The 24,275-nt window shown below is 48.6% G+C and overlaps 1 protein-coding gene across 6 annotated transcripts in view; it reads left to right on the top strand.

Moving 5' to 3' along the window:
* Positions 1 to 1,292: 1,292 nt before the first annotated feature.
* GAK (cyclin G associated kinase) overlaps positions 1,293 to 24,275 on the top strand; it is a 296,935-nt gene continuing 273,952 nt past the window's right edge. For 4 of the 6 annotated variants that reach the window (XM_063914274.1, XM_063914276.1, XM_063914277.1 and 1 more), the window contains exon 1: positions 1,294 to 1,632. In XM_063914274.1, coding sequence (XP_063770344.1) covers positions 1,491 to 1,632 — 142 coding nt within the window. In that variant the 5' untranslated portion in view covers positions 1,294 to 1,490. Of the gene's footprint in view, positions 1,633 to 24,275 lie in introns of all 6 variants that reach the window. The other 2 variants (XM_063914275.1, XM_063914279.1) reach the window with 2 other exon arrangements.

The following is a 24,275-nucleotide window of genomic DNA, read 5'->3' on the forward strand; positions in this document are numbered from 1 at the left end:
CAGGGGAGAGCCTGGGGAGCGTCCTTCCAGCGGAGCTGTGAGAGGAAATGGCGCCAGTGTGCTGAGGGAGATAGCCCCGCCCCTTTTTCGGCAGACTTCTCACGCTTTTATAATAATAATGTGGCAGGGGTATTTTACACATATATAGCTTCTTAGGCTATATTATGTGTGATTAGCCACTTTAAGGTACTCTAATTGCTGCCCAGGGCGCCCCCCCCCCCCCAGCGCCCTGCACCCATCAGTGACCGGAGTATGTGGTGTGCACAGGGAGCAATGGCGCACAGCTGCAGTGCTGTGCGCTACCTTAATGAAGACCGGAGTCTTCAGCCGCCGATTTCCGTGAAGATCTTCATGCTTCTGGCTCTGCAAGGGGGACGGCGGCGCGGCTCCGGGACCGGACGACCGAGGCTGGGCCTGTGTTCGATCCCTCTGGAGCTAATGGTGTCCAGTAGCCTAGAAGCCCAAGCTAGCTGCAAGCAGGTAGGTAGGTAGGTTCGCTTCTCTCCCCTAAGTCCCTCGTTGCAGCGAGTCTGTTTCCAGCAGATCTCACTGAAAATAAAAAACCTAAATATACTTTCTTTACTAGGAGCTCAGGAGAGCCCCTAGTGTGCAACCAGCTCGAGCCGGGCACAGATTCTAACTGAGGTCTGGAGGAGGGGCATAGAGGGAGGAGCCAGTGCACACCAGGTAGTTCTAATTCTTTCTTAGAGTGCCCAGTCTCCTTCGGAGCCCGCTATTCCCCATGGTCCTTACGGAGTTCCCAGCATCCACTAGGACGTCAGAGAAAGGTGTTTCACCACAGGTGATGGCAATCATACATTTAGAGGAAAGTCCAGGAGTAGAGCATTATGTCCCTCCTGGAGAGGGTCATGTTGGGAGGTATGCAAACACACGCACAAAAAAAAGCCACCCCAACATGACGTCCTTACAGAGAAGGAAGCAGCACCTCAGCACGTTACTCCCGTCCGAAGCAGGTTCTCCTCTGCAAGCACCGCCACTCTCACACACAGTCATTGTACCATACTTGCCTACCTGACCCTCTCCATGAGGGAGAAAATGCTCTGTTCCTGGACTTTCCTGGTAATGTATGATTGCCATCACCTGTGGTGAAACACCTTTCTTATCAATTAACTAGCTCACCACAGGTGATGGCAATCATACATTACCAGGAAAGTCCAGGAACAGAGCATTTTCTCCCTCATGGAGAGGGTCAGGTAGGCAAGTATGCATTGTACACAGCGTACACGTAATCGCCCAGCAGCAGCAGCAGCAGCAGCAGCAGCAGCAGCAGCAGCAGCAGCAGCAACAAGCAGCCTGGCAGCTGTACGGAGACTGCGTACGTCAGCAGCGGATGACGTCACGGACGCGGAAGCAGGACACAGGCCGGAAGCTGGACGCAGGGTGAGAGCCGGGCGCTGACATCTGCCTCTCCGGGGTGAGAGCCTCGGGGGCCCGCTGAGTCTTGCTCGTCCGTCGCCTCTGGCCGGGACATGTCTCTCCTGCAGTCTGCCTTGGATTTCCTAGCCGGGCCCGGCTCCCTCGGGGCCGCCGGCCGGGATCAGCATGACTTCGTAGGACAGACCGTAGAGCTCGGGGCAATGAAACTGCGAATTAAGCGGGTGATCGCTGAGGGTGAGTATCCGGGTTACCCCCTGAGCTCCTAGCACTGGGGGGACTGAGTGCTGCAGGCGGCAGACAGGTACATCCTATTACTGTTACACCTGCTGCTGGGCCCACCTGCACTGCCCAGTCCCCTCCTCCCCCTCATGCTCTATAAGCACCTACTGAGGGACATTTATTTAAATTATCGTCATTTATGCTCTGTAACATACATTGACCTATTTTTACAGTTTTGTCCATTTGTAATTTCTACATTTTCTTTACATTATTACCCACAATTATGGGTGTTGTCTAGTCAGTGACAGCTGTGTCTGATCCATGATAAAACTAAAGAACATTTTCTACAATAGGACAGCCAATACTCTTTCAGCTAATGTAGAGTTTGTCCCCATTCGTTATACTAACACCTGTGATAAGTATCTTCCATTGTGAAAGTGAGCGAAAGCAAAGATGTTTAGTACATAGTGCACTGTGGCTCAGTTGTTAAAAGTCCTATGTTACGTACATGCCCTATGCTTCTGGAAGTGGTGATAACAGGCATAACAAACGGGTTGGGCACGTGCTGCCGGGATCCTGGAGGTTAGCATACCGACCCCGAGATCCCGGCAGCAGAATGCCGGTGGGGGGGGGAGGGCGAGTGCAAAGTTCGCCACGCAGCTATTTCCACTCTGTGGGTGTCGTAGACACCCACGAGTGGGAATAGACCCTGCGGGTAGGCATTTTATCTGCCGGTATTTTGAGCGCTCAGGATTCCGGCGTCGGCATGGCGACCACCAGGATCCTTAGCGCCGGTCACAGGACCGCATCCCTAACAAGCCCCTTGGCTTGGTACTGCAGGGTTATCAACTTGTTCCCATGTAATACTGCTATCAATCTTTCCTGTATGTATAGTCACTGAGTTTAAATCTGAATAAACATTTCTTAAGATCCAGTTCTTCATCAAAGCCATCCATCTTTCATCCTAACGCTCTGCTCTATGCTCATTGTCTACCCACCTGTGTCACCCCCTATTTGTCTGCCTTTAGAATGTAAGCTCCCACGAGCAGAGAGCTCTTCGCTAATGTGCTGTTTCTTCCCTTGCTTATACCATCATCTAATCCATAATCCCTACAATTGCACCTAACCCTTGGTTGTTGCAGCCATTCTGCTTACTTGAGTGCTATGACTGTTGATGAAGCAATGTTCATAAACCATCTCCGTGCCCTTCGATGTCTTGTACTGCAAGACATGCTTTCTTGTTTTGCTCACTTGTTTATGTACTTTGTTAGGTACTGTGGAATGCTTGTGGTGTCATATACAGTAAAATACTGCCACTACTGGTCCGTGTAGGAGAAGGGAGAGAGTTGCGTTAGCTGCAGCTCTACCCAGGGAACAATGTTGTAGTGAAAAGGAACAACATGTTGAGATAGTATTTTCTCCTTCTCTAAGGACACCATTTTTAGGTGGCATCGGGGGGAAGGTGCAAGAGCTGGGTGATAGGTGTTGTAGATGATGGGTGAAATGTATAATTTACAAATATCTCTAATTTCCTGCTTTTTGTTTTTAAGGAAGTGTCCCTAGAAAAAATATGCATACATTTTAATATTCTCCAGCTGTCCAGTGTAATTCCTTCTGTGGAAGTTGACTGAACTCTAAGGGGTCGATGTGCTGTTGAGATGGCATCTGAATACCAACAACAGCACCTCATATGACCTCTACATGTGCATTTTATCTCCCATATTGTTCTGCAGCAAGATTCATGACGTAAGCCTCCCATATGTACAGGATTTGTGTGCACTAACCAATCACACCAAAAGTCTTATGTTATACAGTATCTGATTGAATTGACTACTATGTGTGAGTTAAAACAATGAATTCAACAATCCACTCATCTTTTCTGTTTCATCTAATACCCCTTTCACATCTCCAATGCCGGATCCCACCCGGGAATTGGAAACGGGTCCTTCCCGGGTGGGATCCGGCATTGGAGACTCTCCTACCCCTTTCACTGGCTTCCAGACCCGGCAATATGCCAGGTCGGTTGCCATAGTGGCGGGAGGTGGAGGTGGCGCTAGAAGACGAGATCATCTCCGCGCCACCTCTCCCTATCTAGTAAACGGGTCCCGGGTCGCATCGGTAATAACACTGCTTATAACCCGGGTTGAATTAGCAGGTCAGACGACCCGGGAATTTGGACTTGACACTTCCACACCGCACACTGACCTGTGTCGACCCGCCAATATGCCTGGTCGATTCCGGGTTATTTGTGCTGTGTGAAAGGGGTACAATAGTGTAAATGTGTATAGTGCAGTTATGGGGACTAATAATGGAAATTGTTATGCAATATAAAAACTTTCTTTTAACGGGTCGGGCTTGCGTTACCGATGCCGGGATCTCAGCCGCAGAATGCCGGCAGAGGGGCACTACGAAGCCCCCTGTGCGCTCGGTGACCAGTTAAACTCGCCACAGATTCTATTACCACTCTATGGGTGTCGTGGACACCCACGAGTTGGGAAAAGTCCCTTCTAGTCGGCATTTCGGATGGGATGCAGGGGTTTATATTGTGACTGGTGGGGTCACATAACTACATTCCCTTTTTACCTTATATTATTACTAATGCAAGAAACATTTTCAACAATTTTAATTTATATGACTAAAGAAAAACAAAGATTAAGGACATGCTTAATTTATTGGCTAAGAGCTAATGAGCCTGTTTGGAGTGAAGCATAGTTGTCAGTCTTTGTTTTCATTTCCCTGTATTAAGCCCAGTACAGACAGGGAGATTTACCCAGAGATGTGTGCTGAGTGATCCAGCACAGACCGCTCGGCACACAGCGCAATGTGTGCTGAGCGAGACGGGGGGGGGGGGGGGGGGGGGGGGGCGCTCTCATTTCACCCAGCGGGGAAATGAGCAAAGTTCTAGATTAATATATTTGCAAAAATCTCCCAAAAACTCTTTTTCACATTGGGGGTCATTCCGAGTTGTTCGCTCGCAAGCTGCTTTGCACACGCTAAGCCGCCGCCTACTGGGAGTGAATCTTAGCTTATCAAAATTGCGAACGAAAGATTAGCAGAATTGCGAATAGACACTTCTTAGCAGTTCCTGAGTAGCTCCAGACTTACTCGGCATCTGCGATCAGTTCAGTGCTTGTCGTTCCTGGTTTGGCGTCACAAACACACCCAGCGATCGCCCAGACACTCCTCCGTTTCTCCAGCCACTCCCGCGTTTTTCCCAGAAACGGTAGCGTTTTTTCACACACACCAATAAAACGGCCAGTTTCCGCCCAGAAACACCCACTTCCTGTCAATCACATTATGATCACCAGAACGAAGAAAAAACCTCGTAATGCCGTGAGTAAAAAACCTAACTGCATAGCAAATTTACTTGGCACAGTCGCACTGCGGACATTGTGCATGCGCATTAGCGACTATTCGCTCCGTTGCGAGAAAAAAATAACGACCGAACAACTCGGAATGACCCCCATTGTCATTATGGGGTACTGTATATAGAATTTTGAGGGATAAAATTAATTTATTCCATTTTGGAATAAGGCTGTAACATAACAAAATGTGGAAAAAGTGAAGCGCTATGAATACTTTCCGGGTGCACTGTACCTATTAATACAGCCTGGAACACATTTCTTAAAATGCGTGTTTATTTTATGTTGTATTTCTATTCAGTTCCTTATAACATCTGAGGTTTAGAGGTGGATTCAATTGTTTGACTGCTCTGTGATAAAGACTGCTTTAGATGACTTACATGTTTTGTATACTATAGTAACATTACATAGTCCTAGGAAGAACCAACATTTACCATATGGCAACATTTTTCCATCCATGTTGTCAGTTTTGATACAGCATACAATTTAAAGCTACTGCAAAAGTATGTATTTGCCTAAATGTGTCTTATAGTATTAACATAAGGTGGGCTATTTATCAAAACTTGGACAGAGATAAAATTGTGAGAGCTAAAATACTAACCAATCAGCTCCTAATTTACATATTACAGGCTGTGTTTGAAAAATGACTGCTAGGAGCTGATTGGTACCTGGTACTTTTGGAGCTCATTCAGAGATGGATGCAGATCTGTGTCCATTTCCTCACATGCTGAGGGCCTCCCAACACAGGGCAAGGCAGCCTCCCGATCCGTCCGCAGTTAGATTAGAACTAAGGTTGTGTTAGGTGGTCCACAGCCATTTTTTTTTAATCGCTGTTAATCACATTGAGGTCGCATCCATCGGGGGGAGGGGACCACAATGTGTGTGCTTGCGTGATGCGGCTGCTGCGCATGTGCAGTTTGCTGATTCTGTGGCTCGCATTATTAGGCAGGTCTGAATAAGGCCCTTTATAGGTCACAATTTTAGCTATTTCCAAGTTTTGATAAATACCCACCTTGGGCAGTAAAGCATCTTCAACTGAATACAGGGCCGACTTGTTGGTTTTAAGTTCAATCTGTTGTAAACCTGTGCAATTAAATAAACTTGGTGAATTATTTATTAGCAGGTAAGACAATATTCTAAATATTATAAACAATTGTGGAATGTCTTATCTGGTATTCCATTGTTCTGGAGGGTTCAGCAATATATTTAGATATAAGCAGAGATTTAATAAGCCAGTTGGTTCCAGTGGTGCCTCATGCAGTGTCACTCGGCGGGATATTAGGGGAGTAAGCCATTTCTTGTTTTTACTTGTGCCGCATAGAGGGGTGCGCAAAAATAAACCATGTGTTATTTACTGGAATTATTTGATAGCATTCCAGGTTATTGATCCAGTGCCTGCGTTCTTTAAAGCTGCTATATCACCTACAGAACATATTTTGCTAATGTGTCAATCAGTTGAAAATCTGGAACATAGCTAGACTCTATGTAGCTGGTATTGCAGTTCAATGAGGAATACAGTAGAATAAGAAATATTTTGTATTCTTCTGTAAACTATGATTCATATTTTGTATGCAATGTATCACAGTTTGTTTTAACCACAGAACAATGCAATGGCAGGTGGGGCTCCTTAAGAGATTTGCCCATGCAACGTGTGACAGAATGTTTCCTGTTTTTCATTTATAAAGATAAATAATGTCCATATACTGTATGCCAACCATTACTAAAACGATTTGTTTGATCAAATATTTGGAAGTATTTATGAAAACTGGTGTAAGGGGAAAGGTGTTGCAACCAATTATATTGGAGATTTCATAAAAAAAAAAAGTGTAGGCAAATTGTTCTACTGAATGTTCTTGCAGAGGATAATGTAAACACTTCCTAAGTGTAAAGGTGCATACACATTAGACAATTTTGAAACAAAGATAAAGATCTCACTTGAAATGTCTCTAGTAGCAGAATGAACGATATAGGGGGTAATTCCAAGTTGATCGCAGCAGGATTTTTGTTAGCAATTGGGCAAAACCATGTGCACTGCAGGGGATGCAGATATAACATGTGCAGAGAGAGTTAGATTTGGGTGTGGTGTGTTCAATCTGCAATCTAATTTGCAGTGTAAAAATAAAGCAGCCAGTATTTACCCTGCACAGAAACAAAATAACTCACCCAAATCTAACTCTTTCTGCACATGTTATATCTGCCTCCCCTGCAGTGCGCATGGTTTTGCCCAATTGCTAAAAAAAATCCTGCTGCGATCAACTTGGAATTACCCCCATAGAGCATACAAACTGAACGATATCCCATCCCTGAACATGCAGTCATGAAAGTTATAGCCTAGATCAGTGGTCTCCAACCTTAATTGAGGTGTGAGCTACTTTCGGAAAATAAAACCTCTGAAGGAGCTACCCCCTCCCCCCCCCCCCCCCCCCCCCCAATGGGTGTGCGTTCCTGCAAAAGTGTGTGTGGCCTCACAAAAGTGTTTGGGGCCTCACAACTACAAGTAATGCCCCCCCCCCCCCCCCCCCACGTAGTGCCAGATACACAAATGATGCCCCCCAGCAGTGCCAGATACACAAATGATGCCCCCCAGCAGTGCCAGATACACAAATGATGCCCCCCAGCAGTGCCAGATACAATTCTCCCCGCAGTGCCATTTAAAATGCCCCCCCCCCCCCCGCAGCGCCAGATAAAATGCCCCCCCCCCTGCCCCAGCAGTGTCCGATACAGTGCCCCACATAGAGCTAACCCTTGCTATCTTCTTCTACTGCCGCCGGTGCTGCTCCTCCTGTATGAGGGACAGAAGGGGAGGAGAGTGCAGCGCGCGCCTCTCCTGTGAAGTCCGGAGAGCGGCTGCGGTGAGGGTGACAGAATCTCCGGCGGCGGCGGGCATTTAAAATATGGTGCCGATAAGTGAGCCAATCAAATTTCACGGTCCGGAAGCCAATCGGATGCCGCCACTGCCGGTCCACAAGCTCTGATTGGCTGACGGCCGGCACCATATTAAAAATGAAGGGAGGAGGAGGGCCAGTGACTGATCACTGGCCTAGATTTAACTGCATGTTCAGTTGATAAAGATAAATGATAACGACTCAAGGGAGCACGCATCGTTATCTTTATAGTGCATACACACTTGAAGATATGCACGATAATATCTTTATCGTGCATAACGTCCAGTTTAGTCGTCTAATGTGTATGCCCCTTTACACAAATTCCTAAGTAATACACACATGGATATACAGCACCTTTGAAGTGGTCTTCATTTTAGGGTATCCGGTCTTTAGGTTGACCGTTAATAGGTCGACACAGTATATGGTTGACATGAGGTTTTTCACATTTTTTTTTTTTTTAATAACTTTTCCACACTAAGCATAGTGAGCAAAGCGGTATATTAATTTGGGTCACGTGCTAAAAGTTAAAAATTGACACCCCAGAATCCTAAAACTCTTGTGTCAATTTTTTTCTCATGTTGACCTTGTGCAAGTCACTCTTTTGGGGTTGACTTAAACATCGTCAACCTTTTTTACTGTCAACCTAATGACCCATACCCCATTCTAGCACCCTACACCTATCGGAACCCATGCAGTTCCCCTTTCCTGGGGTGTTGCTCTCTGCTGTAGTGCTTCTAGCACTCTCTGGTCTGTGCATCAGCAATGAGATACAGAACAGAGTGTACTAGAAGCACCAGAGCAGAAAGAGACACCCCAGTCAGGAAAGAGGAACTGCACGGATTGTAACAGGTACAGGGTGCTCAACTGAACACTATTTAAAGGGATTCAGTATGTTTTACCAGCGGATGGGATGCCGGCTGTCAATATCCCAACTGCGGCATCCCGCCCGCAAGAATGCCGGCAGCAGGGCGTGCGATTAGAGTCCTCTTGCGGGCTCACTGCGCTCGCCACACTGCAGGCTTGGTGGCTCGCTGCTCTTGCCACAGGATCTATTCCCACTCTGTGTGTCGTGGACATCCACAAGAGGGAATAGCCCTGTTGCGCCGGGATTCCAGCTGGCGGCATTGTCAGCTGGCGGGATTCCGGCGTCTGTATCCTGACCGCCGGGATCCCAACAGCTGGCAAATTAAAAGCATCTCATTTAAAGCACCACTAGACATAAAATAGAATTTCTCTAACGTCCTAGTGGAAGCTGGGGACTCCGTAAGGACCATGGGGAATAGACGGGCTCCGCAGGAGACAGGGCACTTTAAGAAAGAATTTGGATTCTGGTGTGTTCTTGCTCCTCCCTCTATATCCCTCCTCCAGACCTCAGTTAGAGAAACTGTGCCCGGACGAGCTGGGTGCTACTTAGTGAGCTCTCCAGAGCTTGCTAAAAAATAATTTTGTTAGGTTTTTTTATTTTCAGGGAGATCTGCTGGCAACAGACTCTCTGCTACGTGGGACTGGAGGGAGAGAAGCAGCCCTACTCGCTGAAGATAGGTCCTGCTTCTTAGGCTACTGGACACCATTAGCTCCAGAGGGATCGTACACAGGATCGCACCCTTGGTCGTCCGATCCCGGAGCCACGCCGCAGTCCCCTTCGCAGAGCCAGAAGACAGAAGCCGGTGTCAGAAGCAAGAAGACGTCGAAATCGGCGGCAGAAGACTCCAGTCTTCATATGAGGTAGCGCACAGCACTGCAGCTGTGCGCCATTGCTCCCACACTAAACCCTCTTGGCAAAAAGTAGCATATATACAGTTGGGCACTGTATATATGCATGAGCCCCCGCCATTATTTTACACACAAACGCGGGACAGAAGCCTGCCGCTGAGGGGGCGGGGTTTCTTCCTCAGCACTCACCAGCGCCATTTTCTCTCCACAGTTCCGCTGAGAGGACGCTCCCCAGGCTCTCCCCTGCAGAATCACGGTAGAAGAGGGTAAAAAGAGAGGGGGGGCACATAAATTTGGCGCAAAAACAATATTTCTCTGACGTCGTAAGTGGATGCTGGGGACTCCGTAAGGACCATGGGGAATAGCGGCTCCGCAGGAGACAGGGCACAAAAGTAAAAGCTTTAGGATCAGGTGGTGTGCACTGGCTCCTCCCCCTATGACCCTCCTCCAAGCCTCAGTTAGGTTTTTGTGCCCGGCCGAGAAGGGTGCAATCTAGGTGGCTCTCCTAAAGAGCTGCTTAGAGTAAAAGTGTTGTTAGGTTTTTTATTTTCAGTGAGTCCTGCTGGCAACAGGCTCACTGCAACGAGGGACTTAGGGGAGAAGAAGTGAACTCACCTGCGTGCAGGATGGATTGGCTTCTTAGGCTACTGGACACTAGCTCCAGAGGGACGATCACAGGTACAGCCTGGATGGGTCACCGGAGCCGCGCCGCCGACCCCCTTGCAGATGCTGAAGAGAGAAGAGGTCCAGAAATCGGCGGCTGAAGACTTCCCAGTCTTCTTAAGGTAGCGCACAGCACGGCAGCTGTGCGCCATTGCTCTCAGCACACTTCACACCAACGGTCACTGAGGGTGCAGGGCGCTGGGGGGGGCGCCCTGAGCAGCAATGAAAGTGCCTATGCTAGCTAAAAATACATCACATATAGCCTCTGGGGCTATATGGATGTATTTAACCCCTGCCAGGTTGTCAGAAAAACGGGAGAAGAAGCCCGCCGAAAAGGGGGCGGGGCCTATTCTCCTCAGCACACCGCCATTTTCCTACACAGCTCCGCTGCTAGGAAGGCTCCCAGGCTCTCCCCTGCACTGCACTACAGAAACAGGGTTAAAACAGAGAGGGGGGGCATTTTATGTGGCGATATTATTATATATTAAGATGCTATAAGGGAAAACACTTATATAAGGTTGTCCCTGTATAATTATAGCGTTTTGGTGTGTGCTGGCAAACTCTCCCTCTGTCTCCCCAAAGGGCTAGTGGGGTCCTGTCCTCTATCAGAGCATTCCCTGTGTGTGTGCTGTGTGTCGGTACGTGTGTCGACATGTATGAGGACGATGTTGGTGAGGAGGCGGAGCAATTGCCTGTAATGGTGATGTCACTCTCTAGGGAGTCGACACCGGAATGGATGGCTTATTTAGGGAATTACGTGATAATGTCAACACGCTGCAAGGTCGGTTGACGACATGAGACGGCCGGCAAACCAATTAGTACCTGTCCAGGCGTCTCAAACACCGCCAGGGGCTTTAAAACGCCCATTTACCTCAGTCGGTCGACACGGACACTGACTCCAGTGTCGACGGTGAAGAAACAAACGTATTTTCCATTAGGGCCACACGTTACATGTTAAGGGCAATGAAGGAGGTGTTACATATTTCTGATACTACAAGTACCACAAAAAAGGGTATTATGTGGGGTGTGAAAAAACTACCTGTAGTTTTTCCTGAATCAGATAAATTAAATAAAGTGTGTGATGATGCGTGGGTTTCCCCCGATAGAAAATTATTGGCGTTATACCCTTTCCCGCCAGAAGTTAGGGCGCGTTGGGAAACACCCCTTAGGGTGGATAAGGCTCTCACACGCTCATCAAAACAAGTGGCGTTACCGTCTCCAGATACGGCCGCCCTCAAGGAGCCAGCTGATAGGAGGCTGGAAAATATCCTAAAAAGTATATACACACATACTGGTGTTATACTGCGACCAGCGATCGCCACAGCCTGGATGTGCAGCGCTGGGGTGGCTTGGTCGGATTCCCTGACTGAAAATATTGATACCCTTGACAGGGACAGTATTTTATTGACTATAGAGCATTTAAAGGATGCATTTCTATATATGCGAGATGCACAGAGGAATATTTGCACTCTGGCATCAAGAGTAAGTGCGATGTCCATATCTGCCAGAAGATGTTTATGGACACGACAGTGGTCAGGTGATGCAGATTCCAAACGGCACATGGAAGTATTGCCGTATAAAGGGGAGGAGTTATTTGGGGTCGGTCCATCGGACCTGGTGGCCACGGCAACAGCAATCCACCCTTTTTACCCCAAGTCACATCTCAGCAGAAAAAGACACCGTCTTTTCAGCCTCAGTCCTTTCGTCCCCATAAGGGCAAGCGGGCAAAAGGCCAGTCATATCTGCCCAGGGGTAGAGGAAAGGGAAGAAGACTGCAGCAGGCAGCCCCTTCCCAGGAACAGAAGCCCTCCACCGCTTCTGCCAAGTCCTCAGCATGACGCTGGGGCCGTACAAGCGGACTCAGGTGCGGTGGGGGGTCGTCTCAAGAGTTTCAGCGCGCAGTGGGCTCACTCGCAAGTGGACCCCTGGATCCTACAAGTAGTATCCCAGGGGTACAGATTGGAAATTCGAGACGTCTCCCCCTCGCAGGTTCCTGAAGTCTGCTTTACCAACGTCTCCCTCCGACAGGGAGGCAGTATTGGAAACAATTTCACAAGCTGTATTCCCAGCAGGTGATAATCAAGGTACCCCTCCTACAACAAGGAAAGGGGTATTATTCCACACTATTTGTGGTACTGAAGCCAGACTGCTCGGTGAGACCTATTCTAAATCTGAAATCTTTGAACACTTACATACAAAGGTTCAAATCAAGATGGAGTTACTCAGAGCAGTGATAGCGAACCAGGAAGAAGGGGACTATATGGTGTCCCTGGACATCAAGGATGCTTACCTCCATGTCCCAATTTGCCCTTCTCACCAAGGGTACCTCAGGTTCGTGGTACAGAACTGTCACTATCAGTTTCAGACGCTGCCGTTTGGATTGTCCACGGCACCCCGGGTCTTTACCAAGGTAATGGCCGAAATGATGATTCTTCTTCAAAGAAAAGGCGTCTTAATTATTCCTTACTTGGACGATCTCCTGATAAGGGCAAGGTCCAGAGAACAGTTGGAGGTCGGAGTAGCACTATCTCAAGTAGTTCTACGACAGCACGGGTGGATTCTAAATATTCCAAAATCGCAGCTGATTCCGACGACACGTCTGCTGTTCCTAGGGATGATTCTGGACACAGTCCAGAAAAAGGTGTTTCTCCCGGAGGAGAAAGCCAGGGAGTTATCCGAGCTAGTCAGAAACCTCCTAAAACCAGGCCAAGTGTCAGTGCATCAATGCACAAGAGTCCTGGGAAAAATGGTGGCTTCTTACGAAGCGATTCCATTCGGCAGATTTCACGCAAGAATTTTTCAGTGGGATCTGCTGGACGAATGGTCCGGATCGCATCTTCAGATGCATCAGCGGATAATCCTGTCTCCAAGGACAAGGGTGTCTCTTCTGTGGTGGCTGCAGAGTGCTCATCTACTAGAGGGCAGCACATTCGGCATTCAGGACTGGGTCCTGGTGACCACGGATGCCAGCCTGAGAGGCTGGGGAGCAGTCACACAGGGAAGAAATTTCCAAGGAGTGTGGTCAAGTCTGGAGACTTCTCTCCACATAAATATACTGGAGCTAAGGGCAATTTACAATGCTCTGAGCCTAGGAAGACCTCTGCTTCAAAGTCAACAGGTGCTGATCCAGTCGGACAACATCACGGCAGTCGCCCACGTAAACAGACAGGGCGGCACAAGAAGCAGGAGGGCAATGGCAGCAAGGATTCTTCGCTGGGCGAAAAATCATGTGATAACACTGTCAGCGGTGTTCATTCCGGGAGTGGACAACTGGGAAGCAGACTTCCTCAGCAGGAACGACCTCCACCCGGGAGAGTGGGGACTTCATCTGGAAGTCTTCCACATGATTGTGAACCGTTGGGAAAGACCAAAGGTGGACATGATGGCGTCCAGTATGAACAAAAAACTGGACAGGTATTGCGCCAGGTCAAGTGACCCTCAGGCAATAGCTGGGACGCTCTGGTAACACCGTGGGTGTACCAGTCGGTGTATGTGTTCCCTCCTCTGCCTCTCATACCCAAGGTACTGAGAATTATAAGACGGAGAGGAGTAAGAACTATACTCGTGGCTCCGGATTGGCCAAGAAGGACTTGGTACCCGGAACTTCAAGAGATACTAAGAAGGGACTTGCTTCAGCAAGGATCATGTCTGTTCCAAGACTTACCGCGGCTGCGTTTGACGGCATGGCGGTTGAACGCCGGATCCTAAGGGAAAAAGGCATTCCGGAAGAGGTCATCCCTACCCTGGTCAGAGCCAGGAAGGAGGTGACCGCACAACATTATCACCGCATTTGGCGAAAATATGTTGCATGGTGTGAGGCCAGGAAGGCCCCCACGGAGGAATTTCAACTCGGTCGATTCCTGCATTTCCTACAAACAGGAGTGTCTATGGGCCTCAAATTGAGGTCCATTAAGGTTCAAATTTCGGCCCTGTCAATTTTCTTCCAGAAAGAATTGGCTTCAGTTCCTGAAGTCCAGAAGTTTGTCAAGGGAGTACTGCATATACAACCCCCTTTTGTGCCTCCAGTGGCACTGTGGGATCTCAACGTAGTTCTGGGATTCCTCAAATCACATTGGTTTAAACCGCTCAAATCTGTGGATTTGAAATATCTTGCATGGAAAGTGACCATGCTGTTGGCCCTGGCCTCGGCCAGGCGAGTGTCAGAATTGGCGGCTTTGTCTCACAAAAGCCCATATCTGATTGTCCATTCGGACAGGGCAGAGCTGCGGACTCGTCCCCAGTTTCTTCCTAAGGTGGTGTCAGCGTTTCACCTGAACCAGCTTATTGTGGTACCTGCGGCTACTAGGGACTTGGAGGACTCCAAGTTGCTAGATGTTGTCAGGGCCCTGAAAATATAGATTTCCAGGACGGCTGGAGTCAGGAAAACTGACTTGCTGTTATCCTGTATGCACCCAACAAACTGGGTGCTCTTGCTTCTAAGCAGACGATTGCTAGTTGGATGTGTAGTACAATTCAGCTTGCACATTCTGTGGCAGGCCTGCCACAGCCAAAATATGTAAATGCCCATTCCACAAGGAAGGTGGGCTCATCTTGGGCGGCTGCCCGAGGGGTCTCTGCTTTACAACTTTGCCGAGCTGCTACTTGGTCAGGGGCAAACACGTTTGAAAAATTCTACAAATTTGATACCCTGGCTGAGGAGGACCTGGAGTTCTCTCATTCGGTGCTGCAGAGTCATCCGCACTCTCCCGCCCGTTTGGGAGCTTTGGTATAATCCCCATGGTCCTTACGGAGTCCCCAGCATCCACTTAGGACGTCAGAGAAAATAAGAATTTACTTACCGATAATTCTATTTCTCGTAGTCCGTAGTGGATGCTGGGCGCCCATCCCAAGTGCGGATTGTCTGCAATACTTGTACATAGTTATTGTTACAAAAATCGGGTTATTGTTGTGAGCCATCTTTTCAGAGGCTCCGCTGTTATCATGCTGTTAACTGGGTTCAGATCACAGGTTGTACAGTGTGATTGGTGTGGCTGGTATGAGTCTTACCCGGGATTCAAAATCCTTCCTTATTGTGTACGTTCGTCCGGGCACAGTATCCTAACTGAGGCTTGGAGGAGGGTCATAGGGGGAGGAGCCAGTGCACACCACCTGATCCTAAAGCTTTTACTTTTGTGCCCTGTCTCCTGCGGAGCCGCTATTCCCCATGGTCCTTACGGAGTCCCCAGCATCCACTACGGACTACGAGAAATAGAATTATCGGTAAGTAAATTCTTATTATACAGCAGCTACTGGGTTAACACTAAGTTACTGTGTGACTCCTGGGACATATAGCGCTGGGGTGTGTGCTGGCATACTCTCTCTCTGTCTCTCCAAAAGGCCTTGTGGGGGAACTGTCTTCAAAAAGAGCATCCCCTGTGTGTGTGGTGTGTCGGTACGCTTGTGTCGGCATGTTTGAAGCAGAGCAGGAGCAAATGAATGTGGGGTCGCCGCCGACGGCGCCGACACCCGATTGGAGGGATATGTGGAAGGTTTTAAATGATAATGTTACTTCCTTGCATAAAAGGTTGGATAAAGCTAAAGCCTTGGGACAGCCGGGGTCTCAGCCCAGGCCTGATCCTATGTCACAGAGGCCGTCAGGGTCTCAAAAGCGCCCACTATCCCAAATTATTGACACAGATGTTGACATGGATTCTGACTCCAGTGTCGATGGCGATGATGCAAAGTTACAGCCTAAAATGGCTAAAGCCATCCGTTACATGATTATAGCAATGAAGGATGTGTTGCACATCACAGAGGAAACCCCAGTCCCTGACAAGAGGGTTCATATGTATGGGGGAAAAAAGGCAAGAGGTGACTTTTCCCCCTTCACATGAGTTAAATGAGTTATGTGAAAAGGCTTGGGAATCTCCAGATAGAAAACTGCAGATTTCCAAACGGATGCTTATGGCGTATCCTTTCCCGCCAACGGACAGGTTACGCTGGGAATCCTCCCCTAGGGAAAGCATGACGGTATCCTGAAGTCCATTTATACACATTCAGGTACCCTACTAAGGCCGGAGATTGCGACGGCCTGGATGTGTAGTGCTGTAGCAGCATGGACAGATACCTTATCTGAGGAACTTGATACTTTGGACAAGGATACTATAGTGCTGACCTTGGGGCATATAAAAGACGCTGTCCTATATATGATAGATGCTCAAAGAGACATTAGCCTACTGGGCTCTAGAATAAATGCAATGTCGATTTCTGCCAGAAGGGTCCTGTGGACTCGGCAATGGACAGGCGATGCCGACTCAAAAAGGCACGTGAAAGTTTTACCTTACAAGGGTGAGGAATTGTTTGGGTCTCCACAGCTACGGCTGGAAAGTCAAATTTTTTGCCATATATTCCCTCACGACCTAAGAAGGCACCGTATTATCAAATGCAGTCCTTTCGATCACAAAAAGGCAAGAAAGTACGAGGTGCGTCCTTTCTTGCCAGAGGCAGGGGTAGAGGAAAGAAGCTGCACAATACAGCTAGTTCCCAGGAACAGAAGTCCTCCCCGGCTTCCACTAAATCCACCGCATGACGCTGGGGCTCTACAGGCGGAGCTAGGCCCGTTGGGGGCGCGTCTCCGAAATTTCAGCCACAAGTGGGTTCACTCCCAGGTGGATCCCTGGGCTATAGAGATTGTGTCTCAGGGATACAAGCTGGAATTCGAAGAGATGCCCCCTCACCGTTACCTCAAATCGGCCCTGCCAGCTTCCCCCTTAGAGAGGGAAATAGTGTTAGCTGCAATTCACAAATTGTATCTTCAGCAGGTGGTGGTAAAGGTTCCCCTCCTTCAACAGGGAAGGGGTTACTATTCGACCATGTTTGTGGTACCGAAACCGGACGGTTCGGTCAGACCCATATTGAATTTAAAATCCCTGAACATATACCTGAAAAGGTTAAAGTTCAAGATGGAATCGCTCAGAGCGGTCATCGCAAGCCTGGAAGGGGGGGATTTTATGGTGTCTCTGGACATAAAGGATGCTTCCCTTCATGTCCCTAGTTATCCACCTCATCAGGCGTACCTCAGATTTGTGGTGCAGGATTGTCATTACCAATTCCAGACGTTGCCGTTTGGTCTCTCCACGGCACCAAGAATATTTACCAAGGTAATGGCGGAGATGATGGTGCTCCTGCGGAAGCAAGGGGTCACAATTATCCCATACTTGGACGATCTCCTCATAAAGGCGAGGTCCAGAGAGCAGTTGCTGATCAGCGTAGCACGCTCTCGGGAGGTGTTACAAAAGCACGGCTGGATTCTAAATATTCCAAAGTCGCAGCTGATTCCTACGACTCGTCTACCTTTCCTGGGCATGATTCTGGACACAGCCCAGAAGAGGGTTTATCTCCCGATGGAGAAGGCTCAGGAGCTCATGACACTGGTCAGAGACCTATTAAAACCAAAACAGGTGTCGGTGCATCACTGCACGCGAGTCCTGGGAAAGATGGTGGCATCATACGAGGCCATTCCTTTCGGCAGGTTCCATGCGAGGACCTTTCAATGGGACTTACTGGACAAGTGGTCCGGATCACATCTACAGATGCATCGGCTGATCACCCTATCCCCCAGGGCCAGGGTGTCTCTCCTGTGGTGGCTGCAGAGTGCTCACCTTCTCGAGGGCCGCAGATTCGGCATTCAGGACTGGATCCTGGTGACCACGGATGCAAGCCTCCGAGGGTGGGGGGCAGTCACACAGGGAAAAAACTTCCAAGGTCTGTGGTCAAGTCAGGAGACTTGCCTTCACATCAATATCCTTGAACTAAAGGCCATATACAACGCCCTACGTCAAGCGGAGACCCTGCTTCGCGACCAACCGGTGCTGATTCAGTCAGACATCACCGCAGTGGCTCATGTAAACTGCCAAGGCGGCACAAGGAGCAGGGTGGCGATGGCGGAAGCCACCAGAATTCTTCGCTGGGCGGAGAATCACGTAAGAGCACTGTCAGCAGTGTTCAATCCGGGAGTGGACAACTGGGAAGCAGACTTCCTCAGCAGGCATGACCTCCACCCGGGAGAGTGGGGACTTCATCAAGAAGTCTTCACGCAGATTGCAAGTCGGTGGGAACTGCCACAGGTGGACATGATGGCATCCCGCCTCAACAAAAAGCTACAAAGGTATTGCGCCAGGTCAAGAGACCCTCAGGCGATAGCTGTAGACGCACTAGTGACACCGTGGGTGTTCCAGTCGGTTTATGTATTTCCTCCTCTTCCTCTCATACCCAAGGTGCTGAGAATCATAAGAAAAAGAGGAGTGAGAACAATACTCATTGTTCCGGATTGGCCAAGAAGGACTTGGTATCCAGATCTGCAAGAAATGCTCACAGAGGACCCGTGGCCTCTGCCTCTAAGACAGGACTTGTTGCAACAGGGGCCCTGTCTGTTCCAAGACTTACCGCGGCTGCGTTTGACGGCATGGCGGTTGAACGCCGGATCCTAGCAGAAAAAGGCATTCCGGATGAGGTCATTCCTACACTGATGAAGGCTAGGAAGGATGTGACGGCTAAACATTATCACCGTATATGGCGAAAATATGTTGCTTGGTGTGAGGCCAGGAATGCCCCTACGGAGGAATTCCAGCTGGGCCGTTTCCTTCACTTCCTACAGTCGGGAGTGACTTTGGGCCTGAAATTGGGTTCCATTAAGGTCCAGATTTCAGCCCTATCCATTTTCTTTCAAAAAGAACTGGCTTCTCTTCCTGAAGTTCAGACGTTTGTAAAGGGAGTGCTGCATATTCAGCCCCTTTTTGTGCCTCCAGTGGCACCTTGGGATCTTAACGTGGTGTTGAGTTTCCTGAAGTCACACTGGTTTGAGCCACTCAAAACGGTGGAGTTAAAATATCTCACGTGGAAGGTGGTCATGCTATTAGCCTTGGCTTCGGCTAGGCGTGTGTCAGAATTAGCTGCTTTGTCACATAAAAGCCCTATCTGATTTTCCATATGGACAGGGCAGAATTGCGGACCCGTACACAATTTCTGCCAAAAGTGATGTCATCTTTTCATATGAACCAACCTATTGTGGTGCCTGTGGCTACTCGTGACTTGGAGGATTCCGAGTTACTAGATGTGGTCAGGGCTTTGACGGTTTATGTAGCCAGAACGGCTAGAGTCAGGAAAACTGAGTCGCTGTTTATCCTGTATGCACCCAACAAGCTGGGTGCTCCCGCTTCAAAGCAAACTATTGCTCGCTGGATCTGTAACACGATTCAGCAGGCTCATTCTGTGGCTGGATTGCCGCTTCCAAAATCCGTAAAAGCCCACTCCACAAGGAAGGTGGGCTCTTCTTGGGCGGCTGCCCGAGGGGTCTCTGCATTACAGCTTTGCCGAGCAGCTACTTGGTCAGATTCGAACACTTTTGCAAAGTTTTACAAGTTTGATACCCTGGCTGAGGAGGACTTTGTGTTTGCTCATTCGGTGCTGCAGAGTCATCCGCACTCTCCCGCCCGTTTGGGAGCTTTGGTATAATCCCCATGGTCCTAACGGAGTCCCCAGCATCCACTAGGACGTTAGAGAAAATAAGATTTTACTTACCGGTAAATCTATTTCTCGTAGTCCGTAGTGGATGCTGGGCGCCCGTCCCAAGTGCGGACTTCTTCTGCAATGCTTGTATATAGTTATTGCTTAAATAAGGGTTATGTTTGGTTGCATCAGGGTTGATCTGATGCTCCGTTGTTGTTCATACTGTTAACTGGGTAAATTTATCATGAGTGATACGGTATGATTGGTGTGACTGGTATGAGTCTTGCCCTGGATTCCAAAATCCTTTCCTTGTACTTTCAGCTCTTCCGGGCACAGTTTCTCTAACTGAGGTCTGGAGGAGGGACATAGAGGGAGGAGCCAGAACACACCAGAATCCAAATTCTTTCTTAAAGTGCCCTGTCTCCTGCGGAGCCCGTCTATTCCCCATGGTCCTTACGGAGTCCCCAGCATCCACTACGGACTACGAGAAATAGATTTACCGGTAAGTAAAATCTTATTTTTTTTATCAAGCTATCTCAATAACAAGTATGTTAATAAGCGTTCACATAACGTGGCAGATTTTGTGATATTTGTCTTGGCTTCAAGGAAATGTAAGAACAATGTGCGGTCTATTACTCTGCCATCAGCCATTGTCTGCAGTGGGCTAAAAGACTCTGTCCTAATGTGTATTTCAGAAAGTGTCTCCATTTCATAACTTCACTCTATATTTTCTATTTGTTTCTGAAATCCTGTAGTTTTGTTGGTTTATTTAAGTGGAAAATACATATGCACCTATTTTGAACCATATTTAAAAGGTTTCATAAAACATGATGCTGTTTTTAGCTATGGCAAAAGTCATTAGATGCTATGGCAGCGATGGGCGAGATGGTGAGCACCTTCTATCTCTATATCGTGTTCCTCTTTCCCTCTCTGACAGCTTCACTGCTGTGTTAAAAAGAAGGGACGGGCATGTATTGCCTTTTATTGTTTCTAATAACTTAATAATTAATGAACAAAGCTAAACAATAAGAGTTTGCAACTATTGATGTTTTCTGAGTGTGTTACCATTTTAAGCAAGGTGTGCTTACCGTCGGTGGAAACTTCTGCTCGTGCTGCACGGCAGCAGTTTGTGACCGGAAGTGATGTTCCGCCCAGGAAGCGGCGCGTGAGGAGACCGATTCTGATGTGACCCGCTACCGACCTCCATCACACCGAGGCGGACAGAATCTCAAATTTATCGTGTCTATCTATCCAAAGACTGGCACTCTACCACATCGCCGTAGGGTACATAACTATACTACACATTGTGTATTTTCTTTTCATATTCCTCTTCTGTGGTCGAGTGCTCCATCAAGGATCCGAACACAGAATCTTCCGGTCCACCACTGGGATATACAGAGCATAGCTAAGTATTCCTATTCCTTCACAATTACCATTCTTGCTTGCACGTTAGCGCCATCCAGTCCATAAAATCACCTTTTTCTGTTCAAATTCTTGGATCTTTTTTGGGATAGGTCCAATTTTGGATTTAGAAGGCAGCCAACGATAGATAAGGAGCGCCCAAGAGGCTTTTCACCTTTCTCTGACGTCCTAAGTGGATGCTGGGGACTCCGTAAGGACCAAGGGGAATAGCGGCTCCGCAGGAGACAGGGCACAAAAGTAAAAGCTTTAGGATCAGGTGGTGTGCACTGGCTCCTCCCCCTATGACCCTCCTCCAAGCCTCAGTTAGGTTTTTGTGCCCGGCCGAGAAGGGTGCAATCTAGGTGGCTCTCCTAAAGAGCTGCTTAGAGTAAAAGTTTTGTTAGGTTTTTTATTTTCAGTGAGTCCTGCTGGCAACAGGCTCACTGCAACGAGGGACTTAGGGGAGAAGAAGTGAACTCACCTGCGTGCAGGATGGATTGGCTTCTTAGGCTACTGGACACTAGCTCCAGAGGGACGATCACAGGTACAGCCTGGATGGGTCACCGGAGCCGCGCCGCCGACCCCCTTGCAGATGCTGAAGAGAGAAGAGGTCCAGAAATCGGTGGCTGAAGACTTCCCAGTCTTCTTAAGGTAGCGCACAGCACGGCAGCTGTGCGCCATTGCTCTCAGCACACTTCACACCAACGGTCACTGAGGGTGCAGGGCGCTGGGGGGGGCGCCCTGGGCAGCAATGAAAGTACCTATGCTAGCTAAAAATACATCACATATAGCCTCTGGGGCTATATGGATGTATTTAACCCCTGCCAGGTTGTCAGAAAAACGGGAGAAGAAGCCTGCCGAAAAGGGGGCGGGGCCTATTCTCCTCAGCACACAGCGCCATTTTCCTACACAGCTCCGCTGCTAGGAAGGCTCCCAGGCTCTCCCCTGCACTGCACTACAGAAACAGGGTTAAAACAGAGAGGGGGGGCATTTTATGTGGCGATATTATAATATATTAAGATGCTATAAGGGAAAACACTTATATAAGGTTGTCCCTGTATAATTATAGCGTTTTGGTGTGTGCTGGCAAACTCTCCCTCTGTCTCCCCAAAGGGCTAGTGGGGTCCTGTCCTCTATCAGAGCATTCCCTGTGTGTGTGCTGTGTGTCGGTACGTGTGTGTCGACATGTATGAGGACGATGTTGGTGAGGAGGCGGAGCAATTGCCTGTAATGGTGATGTCACTCTCTAGGGAGTCGACACCGGAATGGATGGCTTATTTAGGGAATTACGTGATAATGTCAACACGCTGCAAGGTCGGTTGACGACATGAGACGGCCGGCAAACCAATTAGTACCTGTCCAGGCGTCTCAAACACCGTCAGGGGCTTTAAAACGCCCATTTACCTCAGTCGGTCGACACAGACACGGACACTGACTCCAGTGTCGACGGTGAAGAAACAAACTTATTTTCCATTAGGGCCACACGTTACATGTTAAGGGCAATGAAGGAGGTGTTACATATTTCTGATACTACAAGTACCACAAAAAAGGGTATTATATGGGGTGTGAAAAAACTACCTGTAGTTTTTCCTGAATCAGATAAATTAAATGAAGTGTGTGATGATGCGTGGGTTTCCCCCGATAGAAAATTATTGGCGTTATACCCTTTCCCGCCAGAAGTTAGGGCGCGTTGGGAAACACCCCCTAGGGTGGATAAGGCGCTCACACGCTTATCAAAACAAGTGGCGTTACCGTCTCCAGATACGGCCGCCCTCAAGGAGCCAGCTGATAGGAGGCTGGAAAATATCCTAAAAAGTATATACACACATACTGGTGTTATACTGCGACCAGCGATCGCCTCAGCCTGGATGTGCAGCGCTGGGGTGGCTTGGTCGGATTCCCTGACTGAAAATATTGATACCCTTGACAGGGACAGTATTTTATTGACTATAGAGCATTTAAAGGATGCATTTCTATATATGCGAGATGCACAGAGGGATATTTGCACTCTGGCATCAAGAGTAAGTGCGATGTCCATGTCTGCCAGAAGATGTTTATGGACACGACAGTGGTCAGGTGATGCAGATTCCAAACGGCACATGGAAGTATTGCCGTATAAAGGGGTGGAGTTATTTGGGGTCGGTCCATCGGACCTGGTGGCCACGGCAACAGCTGGAAAATCCACCTTTTTTACCCCAAGTCACATCTCAGCAGAAAAAGACACCGTCTTTTCAGCCTCAGTCCTTTCGTCCCCATAAGGGCAAGCGGGCAAAAGGCCAGTCATATCTGCCCAGGGGTAGAGGAAAGGGAAGAAGACTGCAGCAGGCAGCCCCTTCCCAGGAACAGAAGCCCTCCACCGCTTCTGCCAAGTCCTCAGCATGACGCTGGGGCCGTACAAGCGGACTCAGGTGCGGTGGGGGGTCGTCTCAAGAGTTTCAGCGCGCAGTGGGCTCACTCGCAAGTGGACCCCTGGATCCTACAAGTAGTATCCCAGGGGTACAGATTGGAAATTCGAGACGTCTCCCCCTCGCAGGTTCCTGAAGTCTTCTTTACCAACGTCTCCCTCCGACAGGGAGGCAGTATTGGAAACAATTCACAAGCTGTATTCCCAGCAGGTGATAATCAAAGTACCCCTCCTACAACAAGGAAAGGGGTATTATTCCACACTATTTGTGGTACTGAAGCCAGACGGCTCGGTGAGAGCTATTCTAAATCTGAAATCTTTGAACACTTACATACAAAGGTTCAAATCAAGATGGAGTCACTCAGAGCAGTGATAGCGAACCAGGATGAAGGGGACTATATGGTGTCCCTGGACATCAAGGATGCTTACCTCCATGTCCCAATTTGCCCTTCTCACCAAGGGTACCTCAGGTTCGTGGTACAGAACTGTCACTATCAGTTTCAGACGCTGCCGTTTGGATTGTCCACGGCACCCCGGGTCTTTACCAAGGTAATGGCCGAAATGATGATTCTTCAAAGAAAAGGCGTCTTAATTATCCCTTACTTGGACGATCTCCTGATAAGGGCAAGGTCCAGAGAACAGTTGGAGGTCGGAGTAGCACTATCTCAAGTAGTACTACGACAGCACGGATGGATTCTAAATATTCCAAAATCGCAGCTGATTCCGACGACACGTCTGCTGTTCCTAGGGATGATTCTGGACACAGTACAGAAAAAGGTGTTT

The sequence above is a fragment of the Pseudophryne corroboree genome, chromosome 1, assembly GCF_028390025.1.
Source record: "Pseudophryne corroboree isolate aPseCor3 chromosome 1, aPseCor3.hap2, whole genome shotgun sequence".
Lineage (NCBI taxonomy): Eukaryota > Metazoa > Chordata > Amphibia > Anura > Myobatrachidae > Pseudophryne > Pseudophryne corroboree.